The 15,090-nt window shown below is 41.5% G+C and overlaps 2 protein-coding genes across 2 annotated transcripts; both read left to right on the forward strand.

The window, feature by feature from the left end:
* The first annotated feature begins 29 nt into the window (after nucleotides 1–29).
* atp13a1 (ATPase 13A1) lies at nucleotides 30–8,616 on the forward strand. The gene is made up of 25 exons (XM_084036784.1): nucleotides 30–515; nucleotides 1,087–1,176; nucleotides 1,489–1,752; nucleotides 1,883–2,038; nucleotides 2,181–2,250; nucleotides 2,323–2,429; nucleotides 2,548–2,677; nucleotides 2,821–2,876; nucleotides 3,006–3,132; nucleotides 3,267–3,404; nucleotides 3,534–3,654; nucleotides 3,835–3,992; nucleotides 4,248–4,423; nucleotides 4,506–4,616; nucleotides 4,699–4,824; nucleotides 4,914–5,022; nucleotides 5,633–5,826; nucleotides 6,242–6,338; nucleotides 6,424–6,608; nucleotides 6,821–6,935; nucleotides 7,031–7,227; nucleotides 7,343–7,485; nucleotides 7,593–7,704; nucleotides 7,787–7,930; nucleotides 8,023–8,616. The coding sequence occupies exons 1-25, from the start codon at nucleotides 162–164 to the stop codon at nucleotides 8,131–8,133; spliced, it is 3,591 nt and encodes a 1,196-aa protein (XP_083892910.1). The 5' UTR covers nucleotides 30–161; the 3' UTR covers nucleotides 8,134–8,616.
* Nucleotides 8,617–9,672: 1,056 nt separating this feature from the next.
* Nucleotides 9,673–13,660, forward strand: dsn1 (DSN1 component of MIS12 kinetochore complex). The gene is made up of 11 exons (XM_084036571.1): nucleotides 9,673–9,714; nucleotides 9,988–10,030; nucleotides 10,147–10,420; nucleotides 10,539–10,612; nucleotides 11,057–11,129; nucleotides 11,256–11,343; nucleotides 11,460–11,516; nucleotides 11,633–11,704; nucleotides 11,800–11,947; nucleotides 12,254–12,341; nucleotides 12,432–13,660. The coding sequence occupies exons 1-11, from the start codon at nucleotides 9,680–9,682 to the stop codon at nucleotides 12,512–12,514; spliced, it is 1,035 nt and encodes a 344-aa protein (XP_083892697.1). The 5' UTR covers nucleotides 9,673–9,679; the 3' UTR covers nucleotides 12,515–13,660.
* Nucleotides 13,661–15,090: the final 1,430 nt, after the last annotated feature.

Raw genomic sequence — 15,090 nt, forward strand, 5'->3', positions numbered from 1 at the left:
TTACGTATGCGGAAGCTACGGTCGGAGAACTAGTGATTCAGTTAACGGGCTCAGAAGGCTGGATTGAGCACCGCGCTGTGTGTAGAATCGTGTTTTTACCGGCTACAGCACGCCGGGGGGTGGTGGATGATAGAGGGGGGCAGTGGTGTGAGTAACGTACAATGAACGACGCCGAGAAAGAGGGGAGTATGGCTGCTGACGGGATCCAGGGACCGGGTGAGCTGCAAATGGCCCCGTCTGTTAACCACAACCAGCATGACAGCGGGACCGGCGACGAGCTGGTGAGCTCGGTGACGCTATACAGACGCAGGCCCCGGCTACTACACGGCACAGTACTCCCGTTTCTGGCGGTTCTCTACCCAGGCTGGCTGTACGTGTGGTTAGGAGTGTATGGTGCGTCCGAGTATCCGGAGGCAGGCCTCCTGTCGCTAGCCGCTATCGGGATCGCGCACGTCCTCACAGCGCTCTCTGGTTATTGGTCCGTGCACGCGCACTGTTGGCTCACTTGTTCCAAGGTAAACATAGGTTATAACAACAATGTTTTCCCAATGTTTTCCCATATCGCTTGTAGAAGGAAGATTGCTATAATTTCTTCCTGCCTAGGGGAAATCACTAATGTAAATGGAAACCCAATTGCTCACCTTTTCAGAGTCTATTTTTGTATTGTAATTGAAAGTTAAAGTCTAATTTTTAACTTGCATGCCAGACAATTTCATGAGATTATCTTGCTGGGAGTAGTAGCTCTGTACTGCAAATTTACCCAATATTTAAATTGAACCTCAATGTCGTTATAGTGACAGTTGGTAATCGACATATTACGCAAGTTTGTGAGTTAGCAATTGTGTAAGAGCCTAGATCCTACAAAACATTTAAACAGATTTTTATCAATAACATGAATATGTACAATTTTTCAGTATAAGTGAAGGATTCTTTAAGTATGTGCCTGAATAATATTGACCAAGCAGCTGTGTGTCCGGGCAAGTCTTACTTGAGAGGATTTAAGTTCAAGAGGCACACAGCTATACCAAAAATAATAATGACCTGCCACAGTGTGTGAATTCGTCACCTGTTCTTTTGTATTCACAGGAACCAGACCCAAACAAGGCTACACTGGCAAAAGTCATACCCACCCCCAACAACGGTTCTGCAGAGCTTGTGGCACTACAATGGGACCAGGTCAGTTAACACATTTACTTTCAGGATGCTCCAAGTTGTATTAAGTAGAAACATGTCCCACATCTCACATTCTCTGTCTGCAAAGTTCATATTTTGGCACACAACATTTGCTAGTTGTGTAAAATCAGCTTTTGCCAATCCTATCCAGTGATTGGTTTGGCATGGCTTTAGTGTAAGCATTTTATTTGTCATTGGACTTGTTCCCCAACCATCTTTTGTGTTCATGGAGAAATCGAAGAAAAAAAGAATTGCTCTATCTTGAATGAACGCCGTTATAAACATTGTATGTCCTTCTTTTTTTATGACCAACAGGATGAGAATGGGGAGAAGATATTATCTTTTGAGTTTCAAAAGATCCGTTACATATTTGACCACAACGAGAAGAAATGTTTCCTTCCAATTGCATTCCCCATAAACAATCCAATGGGCAAATTTCAGTCCTGGCGTGGCTACCAGGAGGAAGCCGAACTCAGAGCTGCAGAAAAGCGCTACGGCACCAATCGTGCTGAGATGATTGTGCCAGATTTCCTGGAGCTTTTCAGAGAGAGGGCCACAGCTCCCTTTTTTGTTTTCCAGGTATGCGTGTGTGAATGCAAAATGTACTTTATACTTCTTTACTTGTTTAATGGCTTAAGATATTATATTGTTGACCATCTTCATCTTATCTGTTTCCATGTGAAGTTATTGATTGTTTGCCATCCATCAGGTGTTCTGCGTGGGGTTGTGGTGTCTGGATGAGTACTGGTACTACAGTGTTTTCACACTGTTCATGCTGGTGGCGTTCGAGGCCTCCCTGGTCCAGCAGCAAATGAGGAATATGTCTGAGATCCGCCGTATGGGAAACAAGCCTTACATGATCCAGGTAGGCTTGATCAAGTTTAAAATGTAGTGTGTAAAATGTTATAATTACCAATATTTTGTCTTGCATCTGAAAATTCACTGTCTACAGGGTGTTTCCATTGTATTTAAAGCATCCCTAATTCATTTGATGTATATTGTGCCAGGTATATCGCAACAGGAAGTGGAGACCTATTTCAAGTGATGAGCTTGTGCCGGGTGACATTGTCTCAATAGGTAAATGTCCTGTCAACATTTTTTACGATTTCTGTTATTGTGTGTTTAAAATGCGTATTCTGTGTTTCACAGGGCGTTCGCCCCAGGACAACTTGGTACCGTGTGATGTGCTGCTCCTCAGGGGACGTTGCATTGTGGATGAGGCCATGTTGACTGGAGAGTCGGTCCCCCAGATGAAGGTGAGAGGCAAACTAATAAAGACATTATAACATTATTTGAGGGCCTAAGAGTGCCTTCTAAGTGGAATGGGACTGTTGTGGGGTATCATTATTACTGCTTACAATTTGGAGTGTGCAGGAGCCAGTGGAGGACTTGGACCCAGAGCGAATTTTGGATGTTCAGATAGACTCTCGACTCCACGTCATCTCTGGGGGGACAAAAGTGGTCCAACATAGCCCCCCTTTAAAGGCTAGTGCTGGGCTTAAACGTAAGCGCTAATTCCTCTCTTCTTTTATCTGTTACCAACAACATATTCTGGCTGTTGTGTTAGCAAATTGAATAGTGCATCTATTGCCCATCTTCATCATCAGATCAAGAGGCAAGCCCATTAACCTTCTCCTTTATATGTAGCTGTAGACAACGGCTGTGTGGCCTACGTACTAAGAACAGGATTCTACACCTCTCAGGTGAGGACGTTTCTGAGTGTATCTTTATTACTACATTCACTTTTTCCTTGTATTGAATTTTCTTGTTTTTACAATATAATGAGACAGCTGTGAAAAGTGTACTGATTGTGTGTTAAAACTTGACTCCAGGGTAAACTGCTGCGGACCATCCTCTTTGGTGTGAAGAGGGTGACGGCAAACAATCTGGAGACTTTCATCTTCATCCTCTTCCTCCTTGTGTTTGCCATTGCTGCAGCCCTTTATGTGTGGCTAGAAGGTGAATTGCAATAAATCAAGTCATTAAGATGTAATATTTATTGAACACAGACATTATCATAGTCAAGGTGATCTGGATATGAGTGCATAAGTAATATCTAAATACTATATGTGTGCTTTGTATCGCTCTCTCAGGGACTAAGGATGCCAGCAGGAACCGCTACAAACTGTTTCTGGAGTGCACGCTCATCCTCACTTCGGTGGTTCCACCTGAACTCCCCATAGAGCTTTCCCTGGCTGTCAACACGTCACTTATCGCCCTGGCTAAACTTTGTATGTCTGTGTGTGCTACTATCCGGCATGTGTATAGAATAGATATCAAGACTTGGACAAGCAGCTTATAATTAAAAGCTTGTAGCAGCAATGATTAATTTTAATAAATGTTTTTCTACCCCTGCATAGATGTATTCTGCACAGAACCATTCAGGATACCATTTGCAGGGAAAGTGGAAGTTTGCTGTTTTGACAAAACGGGAACACTGACCAGTGACAGTCTGGTGGTACGAGGAGTAGCAGGCCTCAGGTAAATCCTGCTAACCATTCTCTGTGTTCTACTTTAAACATCTTAATTTCCGAAGCACACACACACACGTGTATATAATATAATATATAGTATGATATGCTTTGATATGTTAGTATATATTTACATGCATTTGCACTGTGTGGAGTGGAGGGTATTGATTTGTGTGTGTGTTTATGACAGAGAAGGAAAGGAGGTGATGCCTATATCTGAGATCCCAGTGGAGACACATCGGGTGGTGGCCACCTGTCACTCACTGGTCACTCTTGATGATGGGCAGCTAGTCGGAGATCCACTTGAGAAGGCCATGCTGACTGCCGCTGACTGGACCCTCACTAAAGGTACAGGGAAATGACTTCCAGTAAACACAAGTAATGTGTTGTGCTACATACTGTCTCAAATTTGCATTTGTTTCTGTGGTATACATTTTCATGTTGCACCAAGTCTGCTGTGTTCAACTTGGTGGTGTTGTTTGACCAGTGCATCTTCAAGTAATGCTGTATTTCAAATGCTTTGCATGTTAATGTAGATGTTAACATTTAGGTTTCTTTGCTTAATAGCACAGCACTTACGTGTCTTTCTCGCTGTTTGACCAGATGAAAAGGTATTCCCACGAGGCATCAAAACCCAGGGACTTAAGATCCACCAGCGCTTCCACTTTGCCAGCGCTCTGAAGAGGATGTCAGTCCTGGCCTCTTATGAGAAACTTGGCTCTACTGAACTCTGCTACATTTCAACCGTCAAGGGAGCTCCAGAGACACTCCGAGGAATGGTACATGTCCTTAATGCATGCATGGTTTAGTCTAGCCTAATCAAGTGTACCTACTGGTGCTCTAATGTGTCTGTGATTCTAGTTTGCAGAATGCCCGGCAAATTATGACGACGTCCACAAGGAAATGTCGCGGGAAGGAGCCAGAGTGCTGGCCTTGGGTTGCAAAGAGATAGGACACCTCAGTCATCAGCAGGTTCTTATTTGAGATTATATCCGATTGTCTGATGAGAATAGATTTAGTTACAAACTGAGATGGATCTTTTTGGGTCTCATAGGTCCGGGAGATAAGTCGAGATGCTCTGGAGTGTGACTTGCATTTCGCCGGGTTCATGGTTGTGTCCTGCCCCCTCAAGAGCGACAGCAAGGCAGTCATCAGAGAGATCCAGGAGGCATCTCATCATGTAAATAAGATGACAAAACACAAGTTTGCATACACACTCAAAAAGCATGGCTTTAAGATGGATAATTTCTCTCCCTTTTCTTTCATCAGGTTGTGATGATCACAGGCGACAACCCATTAACGGCATGCCATGTAGCAAGAGAGCTCCACTTCATCCAGAAAGAACACACACTTGTATTGCAGCCAGGCCCGAGTCAGGGTAAGACAAGTCATCATTTTACAGAATTACATATAATTTAAGTAAGCCAGTGGAGAACGATGTCCATAATAGTGGTCGTGCCTAAAAGGCATAAATATTCCTTGTAGTAATCCATTTGTAGCTGGTGTTTTGCTGCAAACTCACCATTGTGAAAATGCCCAAAACTGCAAACCCTGAAATGGCCACATGAAGCTGGCTCCAAAAGTGACTCAATCCACATAGACCTCATGCTTATATACCAACATTTACAGCAGAAATGTGTCTGCAGCCTCGTCTATATTTCCATTCATGAAAACCGTAAGATGTAATGGACGTGGCCATTTTGACAGACAGGGGAGTCCCATACTAGTCGCTGGCTGCTAGCGGTATTCTTTGTCACCCAAGCTAACCTCAGCTCCAACGACAATCCACCTCTTTGCCCATTTTTGGATTAGTTGAGAGCTACGCTGTGTCATCACTGCCAAGATTGTGACAGCTGGAGCCACCCACATTGAGTGTCGCAACAACTTGAGAAACCCATGGTCGATGTCACTCTAGGTCTATAACTTTTGAATAAGGATATGGACAAAGCACAGAATAATTTACCTCTGATGTTATATTTTTTCCACAGGTGAGTGGCAGTGGGAGTCCATTGATGGCAGTGTGCACGTACCACTGCCTCCTCCCTCCGTTCCCTCGTTTGTGGGCCAGTTTGATTTGTGTGTAACAGGGGAGGGGCTAGCCAGACTGAGCTGCGATCCCCGGCTACTCCACGCCCTCTTGCCTCACATACAAGTGTTTGCCCGTGTCAGTCCAAAACAGAAGGTAGGTCCCAAAAATCAACAAGCCATCATGTTGAGGTTTATAAACTACAGATAAGATACCATTAGATGTTTAGCTATCTCAAACATCAATAGTCAGTGTCAGATGGTGGGTTTTTTGTCAAAGAGCAAAGGCTTCTTTGTTCACCAATAACACGGTTATATACTTCACAGATGAAGCAGAGGTAGATATAGTCTCAGTAGGGGACACCACTCATTTTGTCTGGCACGTAATTGGAAGAAACACTAGGGAAATTTCTCTGAGGGATGTTGAAACACATTTTGGGAAATATATGGGTAATTAGTACGTTGATTATGACATATTGATGGTTCTGTATGGAGCAATATAAAAATCTAAGGGTGGGCATCGAGGGTTGTGTGGAAACTATTAGCTTTAATAATTTCCTGTTTTGTTTCAGGAATTTGTCATCACAAGTCTAAAGGGGCTGGGTTATGTGACACTGATGTGCGGTGATGGCACTAATGATGTTGGAGCTCTCAAACATGCCCACATAGGTAAGATTTATCAACCATAAAGACTGAAACTATGTGTCGCTATGTATGACCCCAACAGTGTGTAAGGATGATAATCTTTCCTCAGGTGTTGCTCTGTTAGCCAACGCCCCTGAGCGCATGCCCGAAAGAAAGAAACGGGGGAGAGAAAAGGAGGCACCCCCAGCAGAACCCAGACCTTTACCACCTGTCAGTTCAGGAGGCAAACTGAGTTCTCGGGCTGCCAGGCAGAGGGTGATGGCCCAGAGAGAAGAGCAGCTTGCAGCACAAAAGGTGTGTTTCTTCAAGAAGGACCTCCTTCGTGATGCTTAAGGGAATAGTTTAATTACTTCCGGTGACTGCAACGAATTGATGTTCACTGCCAGACCAGTGAATGCAGCACATAACCCAGTTACCAACATAAAAATAATGCATAGATGTACCTTTTGTTGAAATAATAGAATTGTAGTGTACTGGTCTAAACATCATTCTTTATTCCGTAACAGGAGAGGATCAGTCAAGTCTTACGGGAACTTGAAGAGGATCAGGTACAAGTAGTGAAACTGGGGGATGCTTCCATTGCTGCCCCCTTCACCTCGAAACTCTCCTCCATACAGTGCAGTGAGTAACACACGTTTATGATTTCAGCTGTTGACACAGTTAAATATCTGAACATGAAGCTGCTCCCCTCCTCTGAAACTCTTCCTCTCTCCCAGTCTGCCATGTAATAAAGCAAGGCCGTTGCACTTTGGTGACAACACTCCAGATGTTCAAGATCCTCGCTCTCAATGCCTTGGTGCTGGCCTACAGCCAGTCTGTACTCTACCTCGAGGGGGTCAAGTTCAGCGATTTCCAGGCGACCCTACAGGGCTTGCTCTTGGCTGGATGCTTCCTCTTCATCTCTAGATCAAAGGTGAGAGTTTATGTCATATTGCTGATTGATTGTTCTCCTAGCAAGGTCGTCTTTACTGAATGTTTTTCTTCTACAATGACACCAATGAATTTTTTGTTTTTCCCCGTTTACACAGCCACTGAAAACGTTGTCTCGAGAGCGGCCCTTACCAAACATCTTCAACCTGTATACGGTGCTGACTGTACTGCTGCAGTTTGCTGTTCACTTCTGTAGTCTGGTGTTTCTTTACAAAGAGGCACAAAGCAGAAGTCCGCCCAGGTAATTCACAGAAAGACGGAATGAAAGAGCGGGAGAGCAAGTTAAATATTTACATTAAAAACCTTACATTAATACATTATAATAACATTTCACTCGTTCTTTCGCAGAGAGGAGAAGTTTGCAGATCTATATAAAGAGTTTGAACCCAGTCTGATTAACAGCACCGTGTATATAATGTCCATGGCCATGCAGATGGCCACCTTTGCCATTAACTACAAGGTACTTCATTCTTAATGACATAAGTATTTGTTGTCTCTGCACTATTTATATACAAACTCACAGAATTTCTTGTGTCCAAAAGGGTCACCCCTTCATGGAGTCTCTCAGCGAGAACCGACCACTACTATGGAGCATCGCTCTGTCAGGGTTAGCCATTGTGGGACTTCTTACTGGTTCCTCACCAGAATTTAACGAACAGTTTGCTCTTGTAGATATTCCAACTGAGGTGAGCTGACATTATTTGACCATGTATTGAAATAATCTTGTAATAATTATGTACTTCAACAAGTAACATGCTATCCGTTTACTTCCTTGCAGTTCAAATTAATCATTGCCCAGGTTCTGGTGGTGGACTTTGTTGCCGCTCTGCTGGTGGACCGTGTTCTGCAGTTCCTGTTGGGCAAAGGAACTCTCAGGCTGCCTTCTTGAACTCAGTGCCAACAGCGACCGCTGCCCTTACCAACCAAACTGTAAAGGGAGAGAAGACTTTGTAGGAGGAAGTGATTTAAAGCTGTTTTGACATACACAAGACAGCTGAGACAGTCATGGCGTGCAGTACTGTACATTCTGTCTGTCCCTACCTTCGCCCTGCCCCTCCCTAACCATCTGTGTTTCTGCATTTTCATTAGCTCTTATTTTCAATTATTTTTCTCTTTTCTTCATAACATGATTTTTTTTCTACATTTCTCTCTTTCTTGATCTGTCCCCCCCCACTCCTACGCAAGGACACAAAGACAGCAGTATTTAGTGGAGTGGGAGACTGTGTGCCAGCCAGAGTGAAAAATACAGGAACACAGAAAGGACATTCTCTAAGAGAATTGCAAAAGTGTTTTGGGTTTTTTGATTCCTCTCCTTGATTTTGTAAAAAGTGAAAACATCTCTAACAGACTTATAAAGACTTACAGATACAAATTATGAGGTCTGCCAAGTGTTTTGTCAAGTACTAATGTGTCTGCATATGGAAAGGCTGAGCTGTCCAGCTGGTCATGAACTATGCTGCTGTCCCCATAAGTCGGTAAGGAAAAAGTAATCAGGGGAACCATTAAACTGGCAAAAACAAACAAACATACCCTGTCATTAAGAGTCGGTTGATTGAAGAAAAGCTTATCGAAGCTTGTAAATGTTGTGTTTATTTACCAACTGATCAACTACCAAACATGATGGTCACAGCTATATTAAGCTGTTTATCTTTTAATATGAACTTACATAAACCTTTGTTTGTTGAACAAACTAGCGCAATGTAAACATGGATTTTCCCGGAAAAGATTTAGTAGACATATAATCAAGTAATGTTCCAAGCATGCAAGAACTAGTAGCCAAACATTGTATCACCGGATTTCTTGTGAATTGTTAAACAAAACATTTAATCTAAAAGGAACAAAACAAAAATATATATACATATACAGTACATCCATTCAAAATGAATGAAATGAAACGGATAAGATAAGAAATGAACTCGGGCATTGCATGTGTCAATATATGTGTTTGGTTCCCTGGAAAGCTTGTGTAAGTGTTGGTTAGACATGATAAGGGGAACACACATGAATGACAAGTAGTGTAAAAGAAGGGACGTTTTAGGTCATTATTCATGACTGAACTTCAAGTGGCAGATAACTATGCTATATTGCAAAAAAAAAGAAACAAGCTATTACAAATAGCCAGCGGTCTGACCTACACAGATTTGTAGATAATCATGCTCCAAATACAATGGGTGACGGCCACATGATGTTTTATATATGTCTCAAGGATAGTTTCTTTCATCTGTTTTCCAGAAAGCTAAACATGATGGGAAGATTTTGTCGAAACTCGAAGATCTTCTCATACAACTACAGCGTACGTTATTGCCCGCACAGAGGCTCTTTGCCTTTGTAGCTTGTTCGCTTGTTACAATTAAACTACATTTCCCATGGTGCTTAGTTCAGAAGGGTTTGGCTTGTTGGGCGCGCGTTGTGAAGAAAAGTATTTGAAAGAAAAAATGGCGGATAAACATTCGGAAGATGGACAAGAAGGGTTTGTATTATTCTTTTGCCGCTGAAAGAACGTATTTTACATAAAACTTTTGCGGATACTGGGGGAAAAGATTAAAGCCGCCTGTTTTGCTTGTTCCGAAGTAAATTATTGACGTGGTCTGCAGTGCTTAACGGTTATAAACGCGTCAGCCAAACAGTGTAGTAACGTTAACGTACAGTCAACTGAAAATATGAAATAATGTATTTGACTGAAATTCTATTAACGTAACGTAACATTGACGTTGGCTTATAAAATCATCAATTGTTCTTGCAGTTGCGGAAGTGTCGCCATTGCAGACAACTTTACCCAGAACGAGGTAAGGCAGTTTAAGCTAGTCAACAAGTAACAAAGTCTCTGCTAATTATCTACCCATGCGCTAATCGTGTTACACGTTAGTGTCACTGTACTGTGCTCTTTGTTCGATCTGCCAAGGTCAACTCTATGAAACGGACATCTAAAAGATGCTCCTCCACAAGCCCCGGTGCATCTCCCCCGAACAAGTCTCCCCGTCCCGTCCCCCTGTCACCCACCACACAGACGGCAGATGCAGGGGAAGGACAGTCGGAGACGGACAAAATGGAAACGCAGAAAGAAATGAAGGAGGGACCTTCAGGTCCTTCTGTCTACCCCACTGTACGGAGGAAATCCTGGAGGAGAGCTACCATAACACGACGCTCTCTCCCTGCCCTTCCCAACCAACGTCAGGGTGAGATGTCTGGCTTTCTAGTAACGTTACTCTTTTAATCAGCCAAGAATAATCATGGGTTATCGAAGTGTATAGTTTGTTTCTCAAATGTGTTTTCCTGTTTATATGTCCATTGTAGTTTTGTGCAGGAGCATAAGTGCATCCTTATCGCAGCCAGAGAGGCTTGAGAAGTTGATGGAGGCTTCAATGAGGGTGAGTGTTGAGGGGTCATGAGTATGACAGTAAATTAATTGTGGCTAAATGTGAATAAGTAAATGAGCACACAGTGGGTTAATTGTCATCTACCCGGTGTTGGCTATTTGAGATGAAGATCTTTTTCTACTTAACTGAAAATATTAGGAAAGATAATGGATTAAAAATGGAACCAGTTCGTGTTGAACAAATAAATGGTACATCACTGAAACCTTTTTGAGAAGGCACACTTACTGGATTGCAAGTAATAACTATAGCTTTTGCAATGCAATAAAATTGGCATTATAAGAGAAACACTTAAATTGAAATATACAACTTTAGAGATGTATCAGATGTTATGGTTTAATTCAGAGTACCTACCTACTGTACATAAGATGTCCAAATAAAGTACTTCTGAACTAAAATGAATGCATCTCTGTCTAACCACCTCTGCTTTGTCTCTAGCTGGCAATAGAAAGAACTCAAAACTTGCTGCAGTCAGTGCCGAATGGCTCATTAGAGTCTTTTCAAAAACAAGGTTAGTGCTTGCACTGCATCATGTGGTACATATTTCATGGGAGTCTCTTTATTTAACCTGGAATGCTGTCATTATATTCAGTACAAGTTAATTCATTATCCATGTTCTGTGTCTTCCTTGGTGCAGTTGAGCACATTCAGAAAGAGTGGGGACATGTGGCCAAAAGCATATGCGATGAACCAGGGGGTCGTCAACTCCCTGTTCGAGCAGCCAGGTGTTGTAGCTGTTTTTTATGTATTCATTTCCCTGCATGCATTTTCTAAATTGTTTTGTTTTGATATACAAATGTATGTTTTATACTGGATTTTTACCTCTGTTCTTTGCTCTCAGTTCTAGTGATCCTGTAGTGCAAAAAGCCATGGAAAAGGTCCAAAAAGCCATCAATAGGCATGTTTTTCTTAATATCGTTAAAGCACATACAAAGTATTCATACAAACTATACATTCAAACTTAAAAACACACTGACCTACCACATTATTTAAACGGCCTGTGTTGTGTTTTAGGCTCAAGGCTGAAAGTGAATCTTGGGAGGCACTTTTGAACAAACACCGGAGTAAAGCAGAGGAATTGGAAAGGTGAACATGTGAACAACCATTGAGAAATACTGTAGTGAGAGACTGTCAAAATTATCTTCTCAATTATGTATCAATAATGTGCCCTTTTGTTGCAGGAAAGTGGAGCAGGGCCAAGAAGGAGGCGCCTCATTAGATGTTTCATCTGTAGCCCAGTCCTCACAGTACCATTTCATACAGAGTAAACCTGACTACCACAGCCTCCTCTGTAGACAACAGCCCATGCTTCACACTATGGCAATGATTGTATGTTGGAAATAAGACTTTTATATCATTACTTAAAAAATATCAAATGTATTCATAGTAGAATTTATGAGTATTTTAGCAAAAGCCGAAATATTTAAGGTTTTTCTTTATTACTACATCATTCTTATATAATAAACATATAAACTGGCAGCAGTGAAAGTGATGAAACAAAGCAGATGCTAATGATTTATAGGCAGCTTAAGTGCTGTCCACAAAAAAAGGGAAACCGCTTTAATTTTATGTGACAAATTCACATCTACTTGACAATGTTACATAATCAGTTATTCCTTATTTTTATGTTCATAGATGGACACTCAGAGTAAGATGGTTCGAGAGCTTCTGTCCATCAAGGAGCAGTCACAGTTACTGGTGAAAGAGACAAGTGGCCGATTGGGTAATGGTTTTATTTGTTTTTAAAAATCTTTTCAATTGAATAAACAATGAAGTTGACGTAACAACTTTTAATTTGTTTTTTTCCTACCAGCGGCAGACGCAGGATTCCAGGGTCATTCGCCTGACCTCATCAGAAACCTAATGTCAGCACCTTTATCCTCTGCAACTACATAGTCACTGGCAGGAGGCAAGCCCAAGCAATCAATCATCTAATGGACCATGACTCTTTAACTTGTATATAAAGCTCATATATGTGTAATTTGTCGTATATCTGCTGTTATGTGATTTGGGATCATACAATTTCTTGCTCAGTCTCGTTATTGCAGCTCTAAATTTATGTTTTCTGTGTCAAGCAGGACTCGTAATAGAGTTACTTCAAGTAATCCATGTGATTGACCAGCAGGTGGCAGTGGCTGGCTATTTAATATTAATTGCCAGAGTGTATTTTCCTGCTAGGCCTTTATTAAGTGGATTCTACCTGTAAAACCTAAAACTGTTTAGACCAAACTGCCAGCTGTTAGGGATTAAGGACAACATCCTTCAAAACAAGGATATTGTATATACGCGAAACAGAAATATTCAAATGTATACTGACTTGCTTAACAACTTAAAGTCATTGGATGTTGTGAAAAATTGAAGTGGTCTGATAACTTATTGTATAAATATTCTGAAAAGTGGCCATTTTTAAATTGAAATGAACTTGTACAACGGAAAATAATGAACTAGACAGAATTAAATGCATAAGGAATATGATCTACAGTCAAGTTTATTTACAGTCCTTTTTACATGCTCGTCCTCGGTCACATTTACTCTGTTTCGGTGCTTCATCTATTTCACTTCAGCGGTGTCCCCTGACCATTCAGGAGGAGGCCCCTCCCCCACAGTGACTCACCCCCATCTCTTGCATTTGGCTGGGTCACCGATGCAGAACGAAGCTTTGACATTGTACCAGTCAGTCAAACCTTTGTTCACTAATACTCCTATCTCCTGGACCCATTCACTCATTAATGTTCATACTTATTTTTTCTCTGATGATTATAACATGAAGAAACACCCTTTTGTCAGTTGTCAACAATAAATAAAAGTGAATGACTTTCTGTGCTCTGCAGTTATGGTTGCCACCATGGAGTATGCTGAATTTGACTTGATTGTATTCAAGGGAGTGACTAAAGACCACAGGGACAAGTACAGAGAAGACAAGCGGGGTTGTGACCGTGAGAGTTGTGAGTAAGGGAGGATGGTGCACAGCAGGAAAGATCGATTCTTATTTAGATGAAAATGAGGCTTGATGCTTGTGGGGTGAGAGGAGGGCAGCTTTAGCATCCAAATGAATAGAAGTTTCAAAGAAATTATCCTTAAATGAATCACCAACAATAAAAGGTAAAAAGTTTACAAAGCCACTGACCCTCTTTTTACTTTTAAGGGTAGGCCTCTTATGACAGTGAGACTGCCTATGGGGTTGGTTGATAAACCCTGCAGCTCAGATATTGCATGGTATACCGTTGCAATAAACAACTACAACGGCTTGTGTAAATTACAATTTAGAAGTAATTCCTAAAGTGTTTGATTTGGACGTAGTGCTACACATTTGGATAAAGGTGCCTCGAGTATGACCTGGCTCTCCAGGAATATTATTATTAGAAAGAAAAGCAGGGTTCTTTGTGATGTTACATATGAACATTTAGTTTTTCTGCTTAAATGCCTGATGTTAATAAGATTGGAGGTTTGGTTGTGGTAGGGGTAACATTTAAAGGCGTTAAAATCCACTGCTTGTTTTGACTACCAAGAAACCTGAGTTGTGACTGGTATATATGCACATGCAAAAAACAATTACTGTTTAGGTTTGCTGTATTCTCTATTCTTGTTGTCTCTAACTTTAGATTGATTAGCTACAGATTGTGGTAGATGGATGTGTGGAGAGTCAGCATAAACCACTGCCAGTTTGGGCCTACTCCCTCATGCACACCCATCATCTCTTCTCAGTACAGCAAGGCTTGCTGCAGCTCTCCTCCACATTCATTCAGCCAGCCATTCGTCTTGGAAAGCTGTCTCTCTGATCTGAGTGATAAACTACAGCAGAATTGCCCAGTTTGCAAAAAACAAGGACACTTGTTTTCAATCTGTGCTGTCAACATTTTCATACTGAAAACTGATGGGATGTTTCATTCATTGGGGGTTTATGACAAAATGACATTCTTAGGTTGGACTATTTTGCTTTGAGATTGCAACAATTTGCCCACACATAGGGATATCAGTGCATTAACTTTTTAGGTACAACGTATGTATTAACACGAACTCCCAGAGACCAAATCAGTATACTCCCTTTCCCCCCTTTCCATTTAACACATTTACTTCTGTGTAAGGACATGCTGTTGTAGCTTGTTAGAGTCATACACCTGTGCACTTTCTCATACACACATTTAAAGCATGCGTGCAATGGCAGACGCTTTAACACCTTGGTTTTATTACACGTTTTTTAATGTATGTACATCTCATTAGCTCACCATCCTCATCCTTTAAATGCCTACACGAATAAGCTTCAAAGTTTTGTTTAGAAAATGATTTTAGTACGTGATTTCACCTTATATTCACGAGGAAAATGGTTTGAACCAATTATAATAGGACAAGCAAAGGATGCTGATGACGTAAGGGGCTATCCATTTGTAAAGGCCATACAAGAGGAGCATCTCATCACCTGGAGGAATAATACAGTTACATGGTCTGGAGCCCTATGTTACTAAATTAATATT

This window comes from Eutrigla gurnardus (genome assembly GCF_963514095.1).
Source record: "Eutrigla gurnardus genome assembly, chromosome: 20".
In the NCBI taxonomy this organism is placed as follows: Eukaryota; Metazoa; Chordata; class Actinopteri; order Perciformes; family Triglidae; genus Eutrigla; species Eutrigla gurnardus.